The 16,138-nt window shown below is 55.4% G+C and overlaps 1 protein-coding gene and 1 non-coding gene across 2 annotated transcripts in view; one reads left to right on the top strand and one right to left on the bottom strand.

The window, feature by feature from the left end:
• IFT140 (intraflagellar transport 140) overlaps positions 1–16,138 on the top strand; it is a 75,889-nt gene that overhangs the window by 58,550 nt on the left and 1,201 nt on the right. Inside the window, exons 18-28 of the mRNA XM_035021894.1 lie at positions 3,215–3,392; positions 3,858–4,048; positions 4,381–4,476; positions 4,756–4,888; positions 4,961–5,104; positions 5,829–5,957; positions 6,065–6,247; positions 9,017–9,223; positions 9,471–9,683; positions 9,764–9,930; positions 11,080–11,221. Of these exons, the coding sequence (XP_034877785.1) occupies positions 3,215–3,392; positions 3,858–4,048; positions 4,381–4,476; positions 4,756–4,888; positions 4,961–5,104; positions 5,829–5,957; positions 6,065–6,247; positions 9,017–9,223; positions 9,471–9,683; positions 9,764–9,930; positions 11,080–11,221 (1,783 nt within the window). The remainder of the gene's footprint in view (positions 1–3,214; positions 3,393–3,857; positions 4,049–4,380; positions 4,477–4,755; positions 4,889–4,960; positions 5,105–5,828; positions 5,958–6,064; positions 6,248–9,016; positions 9,224–9,470; positions 9,684–9,763; positions 9,931–11,079; positions 11,222–16,138) is intronic.
• LOC118022025 lies at positions 1,077–1,208 on the bottom strand. Its single transcript, XR_004682359.1, has one exon. It is a non-coding gene; the product is annotated as a small nucleolar RNA SNORA72 (small nucleolar RNA).

Genomic DNA, 16,138 nt, shown 5'->3' with positions numbered 1-16,138 from the left:
CGGGGCCTGCCCTTGTCACGGGTTCACAGGCAGTAGATGAAGTGGCCGGGCCTGGTGGAGAGGCCCCCACTTGCCACCCAGATGGGGTGGGTCAGGGGCCCACACCCACAGAACCACCAGGCTGGAGCATCATCCTGGATGGAGGTACAAGAAGGTGGGGTCCTGGACACGCAGTACAGGTCCCCCAGCGAGGCTTGAGGGCGGAGGGAATGTGATCTGTGGCCCGGCGTGTGTCTGTGCTGGCTGTGCATCCCAATGGGGGAGCTCAATCCCTTCTGCACGTACAGACACACGGGAGAGGGGGGCCGCCCCCCAAGATGCCACGCCTATCTGGGGCCCCGAAGCGGCTGTGCACAGAGAGAAGGGCACCCACACACCCCATTACTAGCACGTTTACCCTGGACGTTGTGCAGTCAGACCCCTCAGGCCCCGAGCTGCCCACTCATCGCCAGGTGCCCTCGTCACAGGGGAGGAGGCTGGGGTTGGGGTGCAGGGAGGCCACACACCTGCCGGGGACACAGAGGCGGTCAGATGAGTCCAGCATGGTGGGACTGGCCTGGTCCCCTCGGCTTGCCTGCACCCCACTCACCTCCCGCTTCTGGAGCTCCAGAGAGTTCCTGTGAGTCTAGAGCCCCAGCCCCCGTTATTTTGTGGGTTTTCTTTTTTGTTTTGGGGTTTTTTTTTTTAGTTTTACAATTCATTTAATGGCAGCTGGTAATCAAATTAGCAATGGTTATCTTCAAAAGTTATTAACACTTGCTGTGCTGTCATTTCTCAAGGATGATCAGATATCTAGAGTCACAGACATTTCCCACATAAGATGCATCAGAGGGGCGTCTGGGTGGCTCAGTGGGTTGAGCGTCCAACTCTTGGTTTCTGCTCAGGCCGTGATCATGTGGTCATGGGATCGAGCCCCGCATTGGGCTCTGTGCTCAGTGCAGGGTCAGCTTGAGATTCTTAACCCCACCTCCCCCTCTGCTCCTCCCCCTGCTCATGCGTGTACACGTGCTGTTTCTCTCTCTTAATACATAAAATCTTAAAAAAAAGAAAAAGATACATCATGTAAGTCAGACATGGTCTATCACCAGCATTGATAAAACCAGACCTAGGGAAAGAACTAGGTCTGGGGACACAGGCATGGTCTTACCATAGCAAATGTTTAGCCTGTCCTGATTTTTACAAAATCAGAACAGCAAAAATATTCACCAGTCCCATTACTTTGGATCACATGTCTGTAGGGGGCTCTGTACCTGCTGCAGGCAAGGGGCGCCACCCCCACCCCCACCACCATCACCACTAAGCCTATGTCCCTGAAAGACAGGGGTCTTTGGAGAATTATCTGCCCTTCCGTTCCCTGAGGGATTTGGCCTGTTTTCAGCATTTTTCCCAGCAGAGTTTGTAGCAAATGCATCAGCTGAGTTCTTGCTGCTACCTTCTCTCCTTGGCCTATGTTCTACTCCAGCTTCCTGGGGGCTCCAGGGGGGGCACGCATAGCCCTCCGCACATGGCCCCCTTCTCCCAGGAGAATTAGGACCACTCAGAGTCCCTAAGGACACAGTGCAGTGGGTCGCCTCCACAAGGAGGCTCAATGTTCCACTTGGAGAGATCAGCTTCCCCCCTTATTTATTTAAATCATTTATCCCTGGGTGGCCTTTGATGGCTGCTGGGTCAGCTCTATCCAGCTCCCCTACAGGTGATGTCTGGAGACCCTGCTCCATCCACTACCCCCAGATTCTAGCTGGGGGCCACAGGCCTGGGCACAGAATATGAGTTAGGAATGACCCTGCCCACACAGGACTGTGGGGCCCACCCCAGATACCCAAACCTCCCCAGGGCCCTTCCCATCCTCCCGAGGTGTGCATGCTGGGCCCTGGGGGGTGGGGGGGAGTAGCAGCGCCCCGTGTGCCTGCCCTGTCCGTGCACATGACGGCCAGGCGGGCGGGAGCTTTGTCTCAGAGCAGAGAAGCTCGGGCTGCTTTGTGGGCCAGGAGGCCATGAACCCTGCAAGCCTGAGTGGCAGGCCTGAGAAGAGGGGCCTGTGGGGCCAGTTCCGGCAGCTCTCAAGAGAGGGCTTTCCAGAAAGGGGGGCCGTTTTCAGGCCAGGCCCCTGGGCAGCCGTGTGCCTTGCCCTCTCACAGTGATGAGGTGCAGATGTGAGTAGGGCGGGCGGGGACGACAGGAAGCACTGGAGCTGTGGTGGGCTGGCCCCTGTCCAAAACCCAGAGCTCCACGTCCTGCGTTGGGGCCCTTCCCAGCCGGTAGGTCTCCGGCTGCTCTTCCAGTACTCGCTTCCCACCCACCCCCCCCAGCTTGGTGGAGGCCACTGGTGGCCCTGCTCAGAGGGCGGCGTGGGAGCAGCCCGGCCTTCAGCGACCTGTCCCCCTCGTGCACACAGCAGGCCCAACAGCGTTAGCCCAGGGAGGCACAGGGAAACCAAGTCAGGGAAGGGCTCTGGGACGGCCGCGGGTTTCTCTGCTTGTTTGGGTTTTCCACTTGAATCATATGTAGATATCAGCCACCTGTTTTCTGGACTTAGCAGAGGGTGAAAAAGGGCATGGAGGCACAAGCGACCTTGTCCACACCCCCACGTGGGTCCCTGAGACCCTGGGGTATGGAGTATCTTAAAGAGGATTCCCACGCGGAATCCACTTGGAAAGGGAGAAGGGAAAGGCTTGTGTCTGGTCGGCGCCTTGCTGTGTGGAGCCCCACGGTGGCCCGTGAGCTTGAGAACAAGGACGGAGTCCTGGGGACGTGCAGGATCATCCCCAGGACCCCCAACCTCTATTCAGCCCAGGTCAGGGGCCCACCAGCAGACCCCACACTGGGCATCATGCACTGGTCCTCAGGGGCATCAGGGTTGGGGCTCCCCACCCCCTTCCCCAGGCCCACTGGGGTGTGAAGGCTCTACAGCCCCTTTTCCCTGCGGGGCCCCTGCCGGAGGGCAGCTTCAGCACCTCGGTGGCTCAGCAGAGGGTGCAGGCAGGTGTAGAGCAAGGAACGTTTGACGAGCAGACGGTCATCAAAGCAGGGAGGAAAGTGGGTGTGTGGGAGGCCTGAGAGGGTCCCCATCAGCTGCAGGGGACACAGGTGGCCTTCAGCCAAGGGAGTGGTGGGGGCCCTGGTTTGCCACATTGCTGTGTCCGGTATGTGTCTCGGGGGGTGGCAGGGGTGCGAGGGCTGCAAGCTTACGGAGCTGCCGCATCCCCTGGCACAGCGAGGCGGTCTGGGAGAACATGGCGCGCATGTGTGTGAAGACCCAGCGGCTGGACGTCGCCAAGGTGTGCCTGGGAAACATGGGCCATGCGCGTGGAGCACGAGCCCTGCGGGAGGCTGAGCAGGAGCCAGAGCTGGAGGCCAGGGTGGCCATGCTGGCCATACAGCTGGGCATGCTGGTGAGTCGGGCGCAGCCCTGGCATGGGCAGGCGGGCAGAGGGAAGGCACTGGCCTTACAGGGCAGGCCATGGCCTATGCGTGTCTGGGCCACTCGGTAGCAGGGAACAGAAACCCCCTCAAGGAGCTTGAGCCAAAAAGCAGAGCAAAGCCTCTCTCCTCTCCGGGGCCCTCCCCGTCTCCTGCACGTGCATGAGCTCATGGTCCATCATGCACCTGGGGAGCCAGGCAGGGAGGGGGCAGGCAGACACCCGAGTCAGCTCCTGGTCCACAGGACACTGTGGCGGGTGGGGTCTCCTCCCCAGAATGCAGGGCAGCCCCCCAGCCCTCCCGGCTGACACCTAAGTCAGTCTTGCTTTCTCGCTGTGGGACGGAATGCTGCAATGGCGTGTGGCATCACTGCATGTGGGGGTGCACAGGCAGCTCTCTTGGAGCCGGAGGGCTGATGCATGCTCTCCCACCTCCAGGAGGATGCCGGGCAGCTGTACAGGAAGTGCGGGCGCTATGACCTCCTGAACAAGCTGTACCAGGCCTCTGACCAGTGGCAGAAGGCCGTGGAGGTCGCAGAGCTCCACGACCGCATCCACCTGCGTGCCACCTACTACAACTACGCCAGGCACCTGGAGGCCAGTGCTGACCGCGGCCTGGCCCTCAGCTAGTGAGTGTGGGGCCCCGTCCGGGCTCAGCCGGGATGAGCCCGCTTGCCTCCGGCTTCCCCCTCTGCCCCAGTGAGGCGCCCATAGAGTTACCTAGAGGAAGCTTCTAGACTGAGGCACTACCTCAGGGCAGGTGGTGGCCTTCCAGGTCTGCTGGGGACCTTGAGCTCAGTCTCAACAGGAGAACCTCAGACAGCCCGCCTCCCAGCCCGTGCCGGGTCAGGTCTCTGGGCCAGGGGTCGCTGGCTGTGCCATGGCAGCGCCATGAGCTGCTGGGCGCCGCTGTGCTGTGCTGAGACCGTGGGGAGGAGTCACTGTTTCCCTTCTCTTGCAGCTATGAGAAGTCAGACACCCACCGCTTCGAGGTGCCCAGAATGCTCTCGGAAGACCTGCAGTCCCTGGAGCTCTACATCAATAAGATGAAGGACAAGTAAGTGTTGCTGCTGGATGTCAGGGCCAGTGGGCGGACCGTGGGTTTGCTGCAGAGCCCGGGGGCCTCCCTCCGTTGCTTCTCGTGGGAGAGTGTGAGGCCCTGCTAGGGCGGGGCCTTTCCTCCAGACCCCGGGCTTTCACTCCTGGCCGCGTCACCCAGCTTGCACGCTCCCTCCTGGCTGCTGGCTGCGTGAAGGCACAGTGAGGGAGGCGTTGGGGACCCGGGGTCCTTTCCAGGGGGCGCAGGCCCTGAGTGGGTCTGGCGGGCTCCTCCCAGGACCCTGTGGAGGTGGTGGGCCCAGTACCTGGAGAGCCAGGCAGAGATGGACGCGGCGCTGCACTACTACGAGCTGGCACAGGACTATTTCTCCCTGGTCCGCATCTACTGCTTCCAGGGCAACATTCAGAAGGTAGGAGCACCCGGGGGGCCTGCGGGGGTGGGGATCAGAGACAGAGCCCCAGGCCCGCTGCTCTCTTTCCAGGCTGCTGAGATAGCCAACGAGAGTGGAAACTGGGCAGCGTCCTATCACCTGGCCCGCCAGTACGAGAGCCAGGAGGAGGTGAGGCAGGCTGTGCATTTCTACTCGCGGGCGCAGGCCTTCAACAACGCCATCCGCCTGTGCAAGGTAGGCGGGGCAGCGGGCACGCAAGTTGGGCAGGTGGACAAAGGGGCCCCTGCTGTTGCCCACGTTCACACAGAAAACGTGGAGAACAGTATGGTGTGTGCCATGTCCCCCACCCTGGAGACCTGCACCTTTCCACTGCACCTGCTCCCGCTGGTCTCAAGCCCCCTGGCGGTGTTTGTGAAGTGCCGAATTCTGATTCTCACTGAGAAGTCCTTAAGCTTCCACGGCTTTCCAGCAAGCACTCAGGCTGGCTCATTGCTCGTGGCCTGTAAGCAGCAGGAGGGACGTTCTGCATGCGTGAAAGTGTTCCAATCCAGGGCTCAGAGAGCAATGTTCTGTTAATAGAAAAAGAAGGAAGCCTCCCAAAATGCTGGTACACAGACCCCATGTGACAGTCTGACACTGGTTAGAAACCATCATCATGGGATGCCTGGGTGCCTCAGTCATTAAGCATCTGCCTTCTGCTCAGGGTCCTAGGATCCAGCCCTGCGTCGGGCTCCCTGCTCAGCAGGGAGTCTGCTTCTCCCTCTCCCTCTGCTGCTCCCCCTACTTGTGCTCACTCTCACTCACTCTCTCTCAAATAAGTAAATAAAATCTTAAGAAAGGAAGAAATAAACCATAGTCATGTGGACCTGCAGCATGCCAGAGTTGGGGTGGTGGGCTCCCCCAGGGCACCCTTAGCAAACGCGCACAGGAAGCCCTGGGCATCCCCCACCCCCCACAGGAGAATGGCCTGGATGACCAGCTCATGAACCTGGCTCTGCTGAGCTCCCCCGAGGACATGACTGAGGCGGCGCTCTACTACGAGGACAAGGGCGAGCACATGGACAGGGCGGTCATGCTCTACCACAAGGTGAGCGAGGGCAGGGACCCCAGGGCCTGTCAGTATCTGCCAGGGGGCCACTCGGCGTTCTCGCGACCTGGGGCTTGGGCGCTGCTCAGATTGCGCACCGTCCACAGGCCGGCCACTTCTCCAAGGCCCTGGAGCTGGCCTTCGCCACCCAGCAGTTCGTGGCCCTGCAGCTCATAGCGGAGGACCTGGACGAGAGGTCGGACCCCGCCCTCCTGGCCCGCTGTTCAGACTTCTTCACTGAGCACAGCCAGTACGAGAAGGCAGTGGAGCTGCTGCTGGCAGCAAAGAAGGTACAGTTGGCAGTCCCCGCTCGGCACCCCCTTGGGCACCCAAGCTGGGGGCTGCCTTTTCCAGACGCCGTGGAGGTGGCTTTACCGTCTCTCATGGTTACGATTTCACAAGAAGGCCGTGGCTCCCGCCTGCCCTGGGTGAAGGAGTGCTAGAAGCAGGCTCGCCTCACATAGCCGGTCCAGGGGGACACTCACTGCCCATTTCATAACCCCCATAACTAGGGAGGTGAAATCATCCTTTATGTGTGTGGTAAAGTACACGTAATGTAAAAGTTACCATCTTCGCTGTTTTTTAAGAGTACAGCTCAGTGTTGTCAAGTATGCTCCCATCATGGGGAGAGCCGTCTCCGCGCACCTGCTTTCATCTTGCAAAGCTGAAATGCTGTCCCCGTCAAACAGCAACTCCCCAGCCTCTGCACCCACCATCTACCTTCTGTGTCAATGCATTGGACCACTCCAAGGACCGTATATAAGTGGAATCCTACAGGATTTGTCCTGGGTCCAGCTTGTTTCCCTGGATGTCACGTCATCGGGGTTCATCCGTGTGGTAGCAGGTGTCAGGACTTCCTTCCTTTTTTTTTTTTTTTTTTAATTAATTTATTTATTTGAGAGAGAGAGAGAATGCGTGCACACAAGTGGGAGGGGCGGAGGGAGAGAGACAGAGAATCTCAGGCAGACTCAGTGCTGAGCACAGAGCCTGACGCAGCTAGGTCCCATGACCCTGAGATCATGACCTGAGCCAAAACTGAGAGTCAGATGCCTAACCAACAGCCACCCAGGTGCCCCAGAATGTCCTTCCTTTTTAGGGCTGCGTGATGCTGCGTTCGTGTGCACACTGCCTCGGGTCTGCCCATCCGCAGACACTGGGTGGCCTCCATCTCTTGGCTCTTGTGAATAGCGCTACTGTGAACACGGGTGAACACATATCTCTTCAGAACCCTGCTTTCAGTTCTTTCGGGTGTTTACCCAGAACTCGAATTGCCAGATCATCTGGTAACTGTTCTAGTTGTTTGAGGGACCTCCAGACGCCCTCCCTCACGGCTGCCCCAGAGCACATCCGCCCAGCCGCGCACAGCATTCCGATGCCACCACGTCCTTACCAGCACTGTTTCTAGTGCTCAGTAGAAGCCGGACATTCTTTAAGTAGAAATATTCTCCCTGATAGCCACTGAATGGAGACATAGAAGATTGTTAGTCATGCAAAATTAGCCTGTCCAAATTGAAAGATCTTTCTTCCTGAAGCAGAATTATGCTTACAGTTGAGTGGCTCACTGGTGAGCGACAGAAGAATTCTTCAGCACATGTTCTAGAAAGACCCAGCAGATGCACGTGTCCACCCTCCCCAAGGCAGCCCCAGACCTAATCTGACCCCAGGAGAAACACCACTGGGCTTTCTCTAGCCAGATAAGTGGATTCTGTAGTTTTGCAGTGAAAATCAAATAAACCAGAACAGCCAGGAAAAATCTGGAAGAAGATTAACAAGAGGTGATTAAGCCCTCAGATTGTAAAATATATGACAGGATAATTGGGGTCCAGTGTATGATCAGGCCTACAGATCAGCAGAAAATATTAGAAAATCCAGACATAGAGCCACTTACACACACTCATCTCGTACATGCAGAGGAACATTTCCCAGCAGTGGGCAAAAGATGAGCCATCCAATAAAGGGGGTTGATGCAACCGGGCAGCCACTTGGGAAAACACAAAGGTAAACCCTACTTATCTCCTGCGTCCTAGTAAATTCCAGGTGGGTCTGAGACGTGTGTCAGCAAAACCAGCCGCCACTCCATCGGAAACCACGGATATCTTGTACAATCTAAAGAGAAGAAAGGCGTCTTCTAAGTACGATTCAAAACCCAAATGCCAGTGGGAAGGACTGATCCATTCAGCCAAATGTAAATCTGAAAATAGCACATGGGAAAAAACACCACAAGAAAGTAAAGATAAATAATAAAATGGAAAAAAACGTATCCTACCTCTCTCCCGAAGTGTAATTTTCCTAATAGGTATGGAGTTCCTATGAACCAGGAAGACATTTGCCAGCCACTCAAAAGGAAAGAACAAAGACTATGGACAGTTTCTTTGAAGAAGGAAATGTGGGTGGTCCCAGCACATCAGATACTCAGCCTCATCCATAATGAGAGAAATAACAGGTGAAGATTCACGAAGACCCCATTGCCCTGAGTCAGGCCAGTGCAGGTGAAGAGGTCAGCAGGCCTGCTCGGGCTGGGTGCGAGCGCAGCACGCGGTCCCCGTCTGCAGTAGAACTCACAGACCCCTCGACCCAGCGCTTCCCGTCCTTGGGATCCGTCCTCAGCACAACTGTACACACAGGAGAGGCACCCACACGCCGCTGTCCCCCAGTAAAGAGCCGCCTCCCAGGACACCAGTGTCCCGACAGAGATGGAACCACCTCCAAGACATACGCTTTCTGTCCAATACGTGTTCTTAAGTGAAGGGCATACGATTTCCCTTCAGTTTTCAAGATTAATCAAAACCCTTAGCTTAAAAATTTGAAACGAATTATAGAAGAAAATTAAGTTCTGGTTTCTTTTCCTCCCACAACCAGTGCAGTAGTCTTTTGAGCTCCACGTTCCCCTCGTTGCAATTCAGGGTGTCAGCAGTGTGAAAGTCACGGGGACGAGTGTTGGCCCTTGCCCGGCGAGCGCGTCCAGTCCCTGCCCCGGCGCCCGCCCCCCAGGCCACGGGCCTGGCCTCCCCTTGCAGCCCGGCGCTAACCGCCCCTTCCTGCTCTGTGGCGCCTTGCAGTACCACGAAGCCCTGCAGCTTTGCCTGGAGCAGAACATGACCATCACTGAGGAGATGGCCGAGAAGATGACTGTGTCCAAGGACTCCAAGGACCTGTCGGAAGAGTCTCGGCGCCAGCTACTGGAGCAGATCGCCAACTGCTGCATGCGCCAGGGCAACTACCATCTGGCCACCAAGAAGTACACGCAGGCAGGGAACAAGCTGAAGGTGAGCGTGGGCCCGGGCTGGAAATGGTGTCCCCACTGCTTGGGTTACCCCTCTGGGGATGCGCTTTCCCAGCCTGGGCTTCCGAGGACGAGGGCCCCGCAGGATAGAGGAGCCCTGAGCTCCCTCTTGTGGTGGAGTCCTGCGTGAGCGTCCGGGGAGAGGTGGCAGGAGGGTCATGGCAAGCACAAGGTCCGAGCCCAGACCCTGCCCTTCCTCGGGCCCTTCCTCGGGCTCGCCCTCTGTCTAGGCCATGAGAGCGCTGCTGAAATCTGGGGACACGGAGAAAATCGTGTTCTTTGCGGGCGTCTCAAGGCAAAAGGAAATCTACATCATGGCCGCCAACTACCTGCAGTCCCTGGACTGGCGGAAGGAGCCGGAGATCATGAAGAACATCATCAGCTTCTACACCAAGGGGAGGGCCCTTGACCTGCTGGCTGGCTTTTACGATGCCTGTGCCCAGGTACAGACCCTCCTCCCAGGGCCAGGACCCCCAGGAGGGTGGTGGGGCCCCGGGGGCCCTGACGGGTCTCATCCGTGCAGGTGGAGATCGATGAGTACCAGAACTACGACAAAGCCCATGGGGCACTGACAGAGGCCTACAAGTGCCTGTCCAAGGCTAAGGCCAAGAGCCCCCTGGATCAGGAGACCAAGCTGGCTCAGCTGCAGAGCAAGATGACACTGGTGAAGCGGTTCATCCAGGCCCGAAGGTGTGTCCAGAGCAGAGTGGGGAAGCAGGGACACAGAGCCCCCCAGGCTCCTCTCCCTGCCAGGGACCAGACCAGTTTCACTTGCTCACTTGCAGTGAGCAAGTGCAGAGGAGTCTCAGAGGAGTCCCGTGGACCCTAAGTAGGACACGTGGACATTATGTTGCCTCCTTCTCGATGAGCTCCTCCTGGGGAATTCCCCAAACCTGGGCGCACCGCCAGGAAGACTGTTCCAGAAAAAAACAGAAGTCTGGGGTGGGGGCGGTGAGGCAGATGCAAGTCAGGAGAGTGTGTATCTGAGGGGAGCCTGGGACCTGCTCAGGTGTGTGCAGGGCTCAAGCTCAGTGGTTTGGAGCAGGCAGGCCACTATACCACCTGGGGGCCACAGAGACTGTGGGAAGGAGGCTGGGGGCAGCATGTTGTTGCTATTTTTAGGAAAGACCATGCATCTAAATTTGGACATGAGGCCAGTTTTTATCTATTGGCAACTCGTCCAGCTTTTCCAAGAGCCTGCAGTGTGGGCAGCAGAGCTAAGCTTCTGCCTAAACCAATGAAAGCATTTTCCTTCTCTGAGAACAGCTTTTAGAAGAGAAGTTCCAGAAACACTTTGAGCACTGTTGTATAAAATGCGGCTCCCTGCTTGGACATGTAAATTCTGGAATATCTGCTGAGCTTGGGCTGCAGTGGGGAGAGAGGGGGGCAATGGGCAGCAAGGACCATACAGCGTCAGGACCGGGCTTCCTAGAGCGGGAGCCTGAGCCCCTCCTCCCCACAAGGCCCCTCCGGGTCCCTCTCCCGCTCGCTCCCTCCCCCGCTTGCGCACCGCCCGCTGGCCTTCGCTCATGGTCACCCCCTGCCTGACCACCTTGGGCAGGGTGCCCCGCGTCCCCCTGCATCACAGTGATCCCCTCCAGACTGAACCAGGCAAGGACTGGGTGACAGGCTGAGTCTGGTGCGGTACCAGGACTGTGAGCAACCAGTAAGTTTTTATTCAATGAATCAGCCAGTTTATGAATGAACTCATTAGAGAATTTGTTTAATTCATGGGCGTTGACTTCACAAAAGTTCCGTCCTGCCCATGCCAGGAGCTCCTCATTCAGGCCACAAGCCTGCTGTGCCCCCTGACCCGTAGCGGGGTTCTGCTCTCGGCAGGACGTACACCGAGGACCCCAAGGAGGCGGTCAGGCAGTGCGGGCTGCTCCTGGAGGAGCCGGAGGTGGAGAACACCATTCGCGTCGGGGACATCTGTGGCTTCCTGGTGCAGCACTACCTGCAGGCCGAGGACTTCCAGATGGTGAGGCCTTGGCGGGGCTTGGGGATGACTGGGGGGAGGCCCCGCCGCTGCTACTGGCAGTCCCCACTCTCTCCGCCCCAGGGACCTGCAAGCTCACGGCGAGGAGGTGCTTCTCCTGTCGCGGTGTTTGACTTTTTAGCCTTTTTTTCTTTTGAAATGATTTCAAACTGAGAAGCTACAAGAATAATAGAACCTGCATGTACCCTTTACCAGATTCAGCAGTTTTCAGCATTTTGCCACATTTATTTATTCTATATGTATGTTTTTATATTTCTATTTGATATTTTATACATAAAGTGGGTATTTTTCTGAGCGATATGCGAATTGCAGGCGTCCTTCCCTTCCCCCTCAGTTCACTAACACTTGGTTGGACACCTAGAGGTGGGACGTGGGGTCATACAGCCAGCGCGTTTCACGTTTTCAGAAACTGCCAGACTTTTTTTTTTTTTTAAGATTCTATTCATTTATTTGACAGAAAGAGACACAGCGAGAGAGGGAACACAAGCAGGGGGAGCAGGAGAGGGAGAAGCAGGCCTCCCGCGGAGCAGGGAGCCCGATGCGGGGCTCGATCCCAGGACCCTGGGATCATGACCTGAGCCGAAGGCAGACGCTTAACGACTGAGCCACGCAGGCGCCCCCAGACTTTTCTTTAGTTTCTTTTTTGTAGTATCTCTTTCGTAGTTGGTGTCAAGGTTATTCTGGCCTTATATTCTGGCCACCTCCTTCCTGTATTCTCCGGAAGAGTTTACAAAAGACTGCTGTTGCTTTTTCCTTCAGTGTCTGATAGAGTGCATGAGTGAGCTGACCTGGGCCTGGGGCTTTCTTTGTGGAAGGATTTCGATAATTCATTTCAGCAGAGTGGTTCTCAAACATTTTGGTCTCAGGACCCCTTTGCACTGGGGAAGTTTTCTGTGTGGGGCGACCTGACGCTCTTTATTGTGTTACAGAATAAAACTAACTCACTGAAAAATAAAATAAACCCACTACATGTTGACATAAATAACAGTTTCATTAAAACACTTTTTTTTTTTCTATATTTTCCAAAACATAGAAATTGAGTGGAAAAAGTAGCACTGTTTTACACATTTCCAGGTCTCTTTAATGTCTTGGATGACAGCTGGACTCTCCATTTCTGCTTCTGCTCTCAATTTGGTAAAATGGGTTTTTTAGCTGAAATACATGAAGAAAATCTGACCTCACACTAGTATGCAGGTGAGAGAGGCAGGGCCCTCAGACAGTTGCAGCCCACCTTTGAGCCTACACCAAAACTCAGCAAGTGGGGTTTAGCACCTAGCTGCGAGGTCGGATGCTATTGTACTTGGTGATATGAAAGCCTGCTGGTCCGTCTTGGATCTTTCACACACACATGATCTTATAACATCATGTTGCTCATCTGGAAATTATGGGTTCACTGAGTTAGCAAATGTCAACACGTTTCATTATACGAATCAAAAAAATCCTATTTTTTAGTATTACCACCAGCCCCATCAGAAAAGTCTCTAGATTTTGGGAGGATGTCCAGCTCATGGTGGCCGATACCTAAGGTTTCTGAAATCCTTCCGTGTGAAAGCACACAATTTATCCTGAGCACAAACACTGTCCATTACCATTTTCCTTGAAGTGGTGGCCCCCTTTGTTCACTTCTGAGAAAAAGTGCCACATACCCAGCCCTGAGTAGCCACAACTTACCATGAGTCACATTTACAAATAAAGATGGTGTTCGGAGCAGAAGGGACGTGTTTAGCTCGCACCCTGCACCCGTGTGCTTCCTCATCTCCCCCCCATTTGGTATGATGGGTCTTTAATGCCCACCATCTCGGTGGGTATGGAGCGGTAGCTCTTTGTGGTTTTAATGTGCCTTCTCTCAGTGACTAGCGGTGTTGAGCCCCTTCTCATGGGCTCATGTCCTCTGAGTGCCCAAATCCTCCCCCGTGGTTTTGTTCAGGGTTTGTCTTCTTACGTTGGTTGTGGCCTTTATGAATTCTAGGCACATTTCCTGTACCAGCCTATGACCTGCCAGTGTTTTCTTCCATCTGTGGGAAGTTCCCTCCTATCCCTCTGTCTTCTCCCGATGGAACTCCAATTGCTTGTGAAAATTGTCTCCTGGCTCAACTGATTCTATTCTCTGTTTTTTTCCAGAATTTTCTCTAGTTTTCATTTTTGGCTTTTGCTTTTGCTATTGCTACTGCTTCAAGTTCACCCGTCTTGTGCGGTGTCCACTCTGATGCTGCTCCTATCCCTACATTTCAGCTGGCATTATAATTTGCCCCTCTAGTAGCCTCTGGATTGCATCAGGTAGTTTCCGTTATCCGTCTTGTCTCTCAAGTAGGTCATGTTGTCCTGTTGCTTCTTACGTCTAGAGATTCTTTTGTGTCGCAGACACCGTGGATAAACCATGGTAGAGACTGGGTTCTGTGATGTTCCTCCAAAGAGTATGCTTGTTTGTTTCTTCTTCCTTCCTTCCTTCCTTCCTTCCAGCAACTTCCCTCCACCCATCTCAGAGGCTTGGCTCCCCACCATGGAAGGCAGCCTTGAGAGGGAGTTGCTGCTCAGTACTTTAGCTTGGGCCAGGCTTGAAGTTGGCCCCTGTCCCCACCACATGCAGCATGCCGAAGGGACCAGAGAGCAGCGTCCATTCTCAGGGCACGGGCTCCCCTCCGGGACTCTCTTTTCCAATGTTTCCTCATTTCCGGCTGCTGTGGTTGACCCCAATTCTGATTCCAGTTCTTCAAGCCAGTAAGGGTGGGTTTTCTACGTGCTGGTCTGCTTCCCCCAGTGGCCCTGAGTGGGCCTCTCCTCAGGCAAAGGCTACGGGGAGCAGGAACTCACCTCACCCAGGCTCTTCCCTGCTTCCTAGTGTCGGCTCCCTGCCGTCTGCCCGCCCAAGGCTGGTTCTCCCTTCAGGGGCCTGTGCAGTCTGCCCGGCGCACCCCTGCATGGAAGAGGGCTGCTCCGTGCCAGTCCCTCTGCCCCCACCAGAAGCCTCTCCCCGTTCACCATCCTCTTGTTACCAACACTGGAAGCCCCCGCTGCTCTCCGGCTGCAGTTTTCCTTTGTGTTCCGAGGGTGTCCTGTGGGTGCCGCTCATAGTTAAGAGAGTAGATGTTTCCTGGAGAGACCAGGGCGACCCCAGGGAGCCTTTCACCTTCCTCTCTTGAGCGCTTGTAAAGCGACTAACGATGAATCAATTTCAGAAATGTCGCTAGCGAGCCGTGCCTATGGCATTGGGCCTTGGCCTCCGGAGCGCACAGGACCTCAGCCCATCCACGGCACCATAGCCCGAAGGTCAGCGCCACAAATAACACTCAGGTCCCTGGCCTGCTGCTTGCCCCCTCTTTATCCCCGCCCATATCCACCTGCTGACCCTCTGCTGAAGCAACTCCAAATCTCCTCTTAGCAAGGTTCCTTCTTTTTTGGGGAAGAAACACATAATTGGACTCAGGTGACTGTTTGCTCAACTACTGTTTGCTCAGAAATCACTCTTAATGATTTCACCAGATTCTTTGCTTTCTCAACCCTTGTTTGGAGCCTATGGGATTTAGCAACTTTAACTTAAACAGACCTCTGAGTGCTGAGGAGGTAGGCAGGCCAAGCATCCTCTGGTGGGGAGAGAAGGCCCCTGTCCCTGCTCCGCGTCTCCCACTGCCCCCTCGCACTCGCCTCGCCACTGTGCCAGCCGCCCGACCCTGGACAGTGGGCGTCCTTATCGGCCAGGACGGCCTGAGAACTTCTTTGTCACCCTTCATCTGTATCTGGTGACCATGCCTTCCTTCTGGCAACTGCTGCCTTGACTGTTGAGAAACCAGCTCTGTATACAGAGGGGGTACACCCCTGCACCATGGTCTCCAGCAGCCCCTTGCTTCTGGACCCCACCCCTGGATTCTGTCTAGTCCCCACAGCTCCAAGCCCTGGCCTTCGTCTGCTCTGTACTTGTGGCACGGTGCTGGGCTCCCAGCACAGTCTCCTCCTGTGTGGGTGCCCCCCCACCTTGAGCACCTGGGAGCTTGCACTCTGCCCATCCTCCATCCCTCCAACAACCATAGCTTACTTTTCATCTTCATCTTTTTTTTAAGATTTTGTTTACTTCTTTGACAGAGAGCACAAGCAGGGGGAGCGGCAGAGGGAGAGGGAGAAGCAGACTTCCCGTGGAGCAGGGAGCCCGATGCGGGGCTCAATCCCAGGACTCCCCAGGTCGTGACCTGAGCCAAAGGCAGACGCTTAACTGACTGAGCCACCCAGGCGCCCCTTTATGTGGTATTTTTTCTATCTTAGTTCTATCCACCCAAATTAAAATTGCTCTGGAAATTTTATCATCTTTAAGAAATACTAAGATCTGCGACACCTGGGTGGCTCAATCAGTTAAGCGTCTGCCTTTGGCTCAGGTCATGATCTCAGGGTCTGGGGATCGAGCCCCGCGTTGGGCTCCCTGCTCAGCGGGGAGTCTGCTTCTCCCTCTACCTGCAGCTTCCCCTGCTCATGCTCATGCACACACTCTCTCTCTGACAAATAAAATCTTTTTTAAAAAGAAAAAGAAATACTAAGATCTGATCATCATTCCTTATTTTAAAAAGCTTTTTTTTTTTTTTAAGATTTTATTTATTTATTAGAGAGAGAGAGAGAGGGAACACAAGCAGGGGGAGTGGGAGAGGGAGAAGCAGGCTTCCCGCGGAGCAGGGAGCCCGACGCGGGGCTCCATCCCCAGATCCTGGGATCATGACCTGAGCCGAAGGCAGACGTTTAACAACTGAGCCACGCAGGCGCCCCTAAAAAAAAATTTTTAAAGCTTAGAAATTTTGATCACATCTGAACTTGGTGGTAAGTGTTAGAAGCCACATGAGACCTATTCCTCTCCTCATGCTTAGGTGCGGGCAGGTGTAGCAGGCGTGGGCAGGTGCGGACACGTGCAGGCAGGTGTAG

Source organism: Mirounga leonina, unplaced genomic scaffold, assembly GCF_011800145.1.
Source record: "Mirounga leonina isolate KUSES-001 unplaced genomic scaffold, KU_Mleo_1.0 Mir_175, whole genome shotgun sequence".
Lineage (NCBI taxonomy): Eukaryota > Metazoa > Chordata > Mammalia > Carnivora > Phocidae > Mirounga > Mirounga leonina.
The sequence above is the reverse complement of the archived record's forward strand: the minus strand, read 5'-3'. Positions and strand labels throughout refer to the sequence as shown.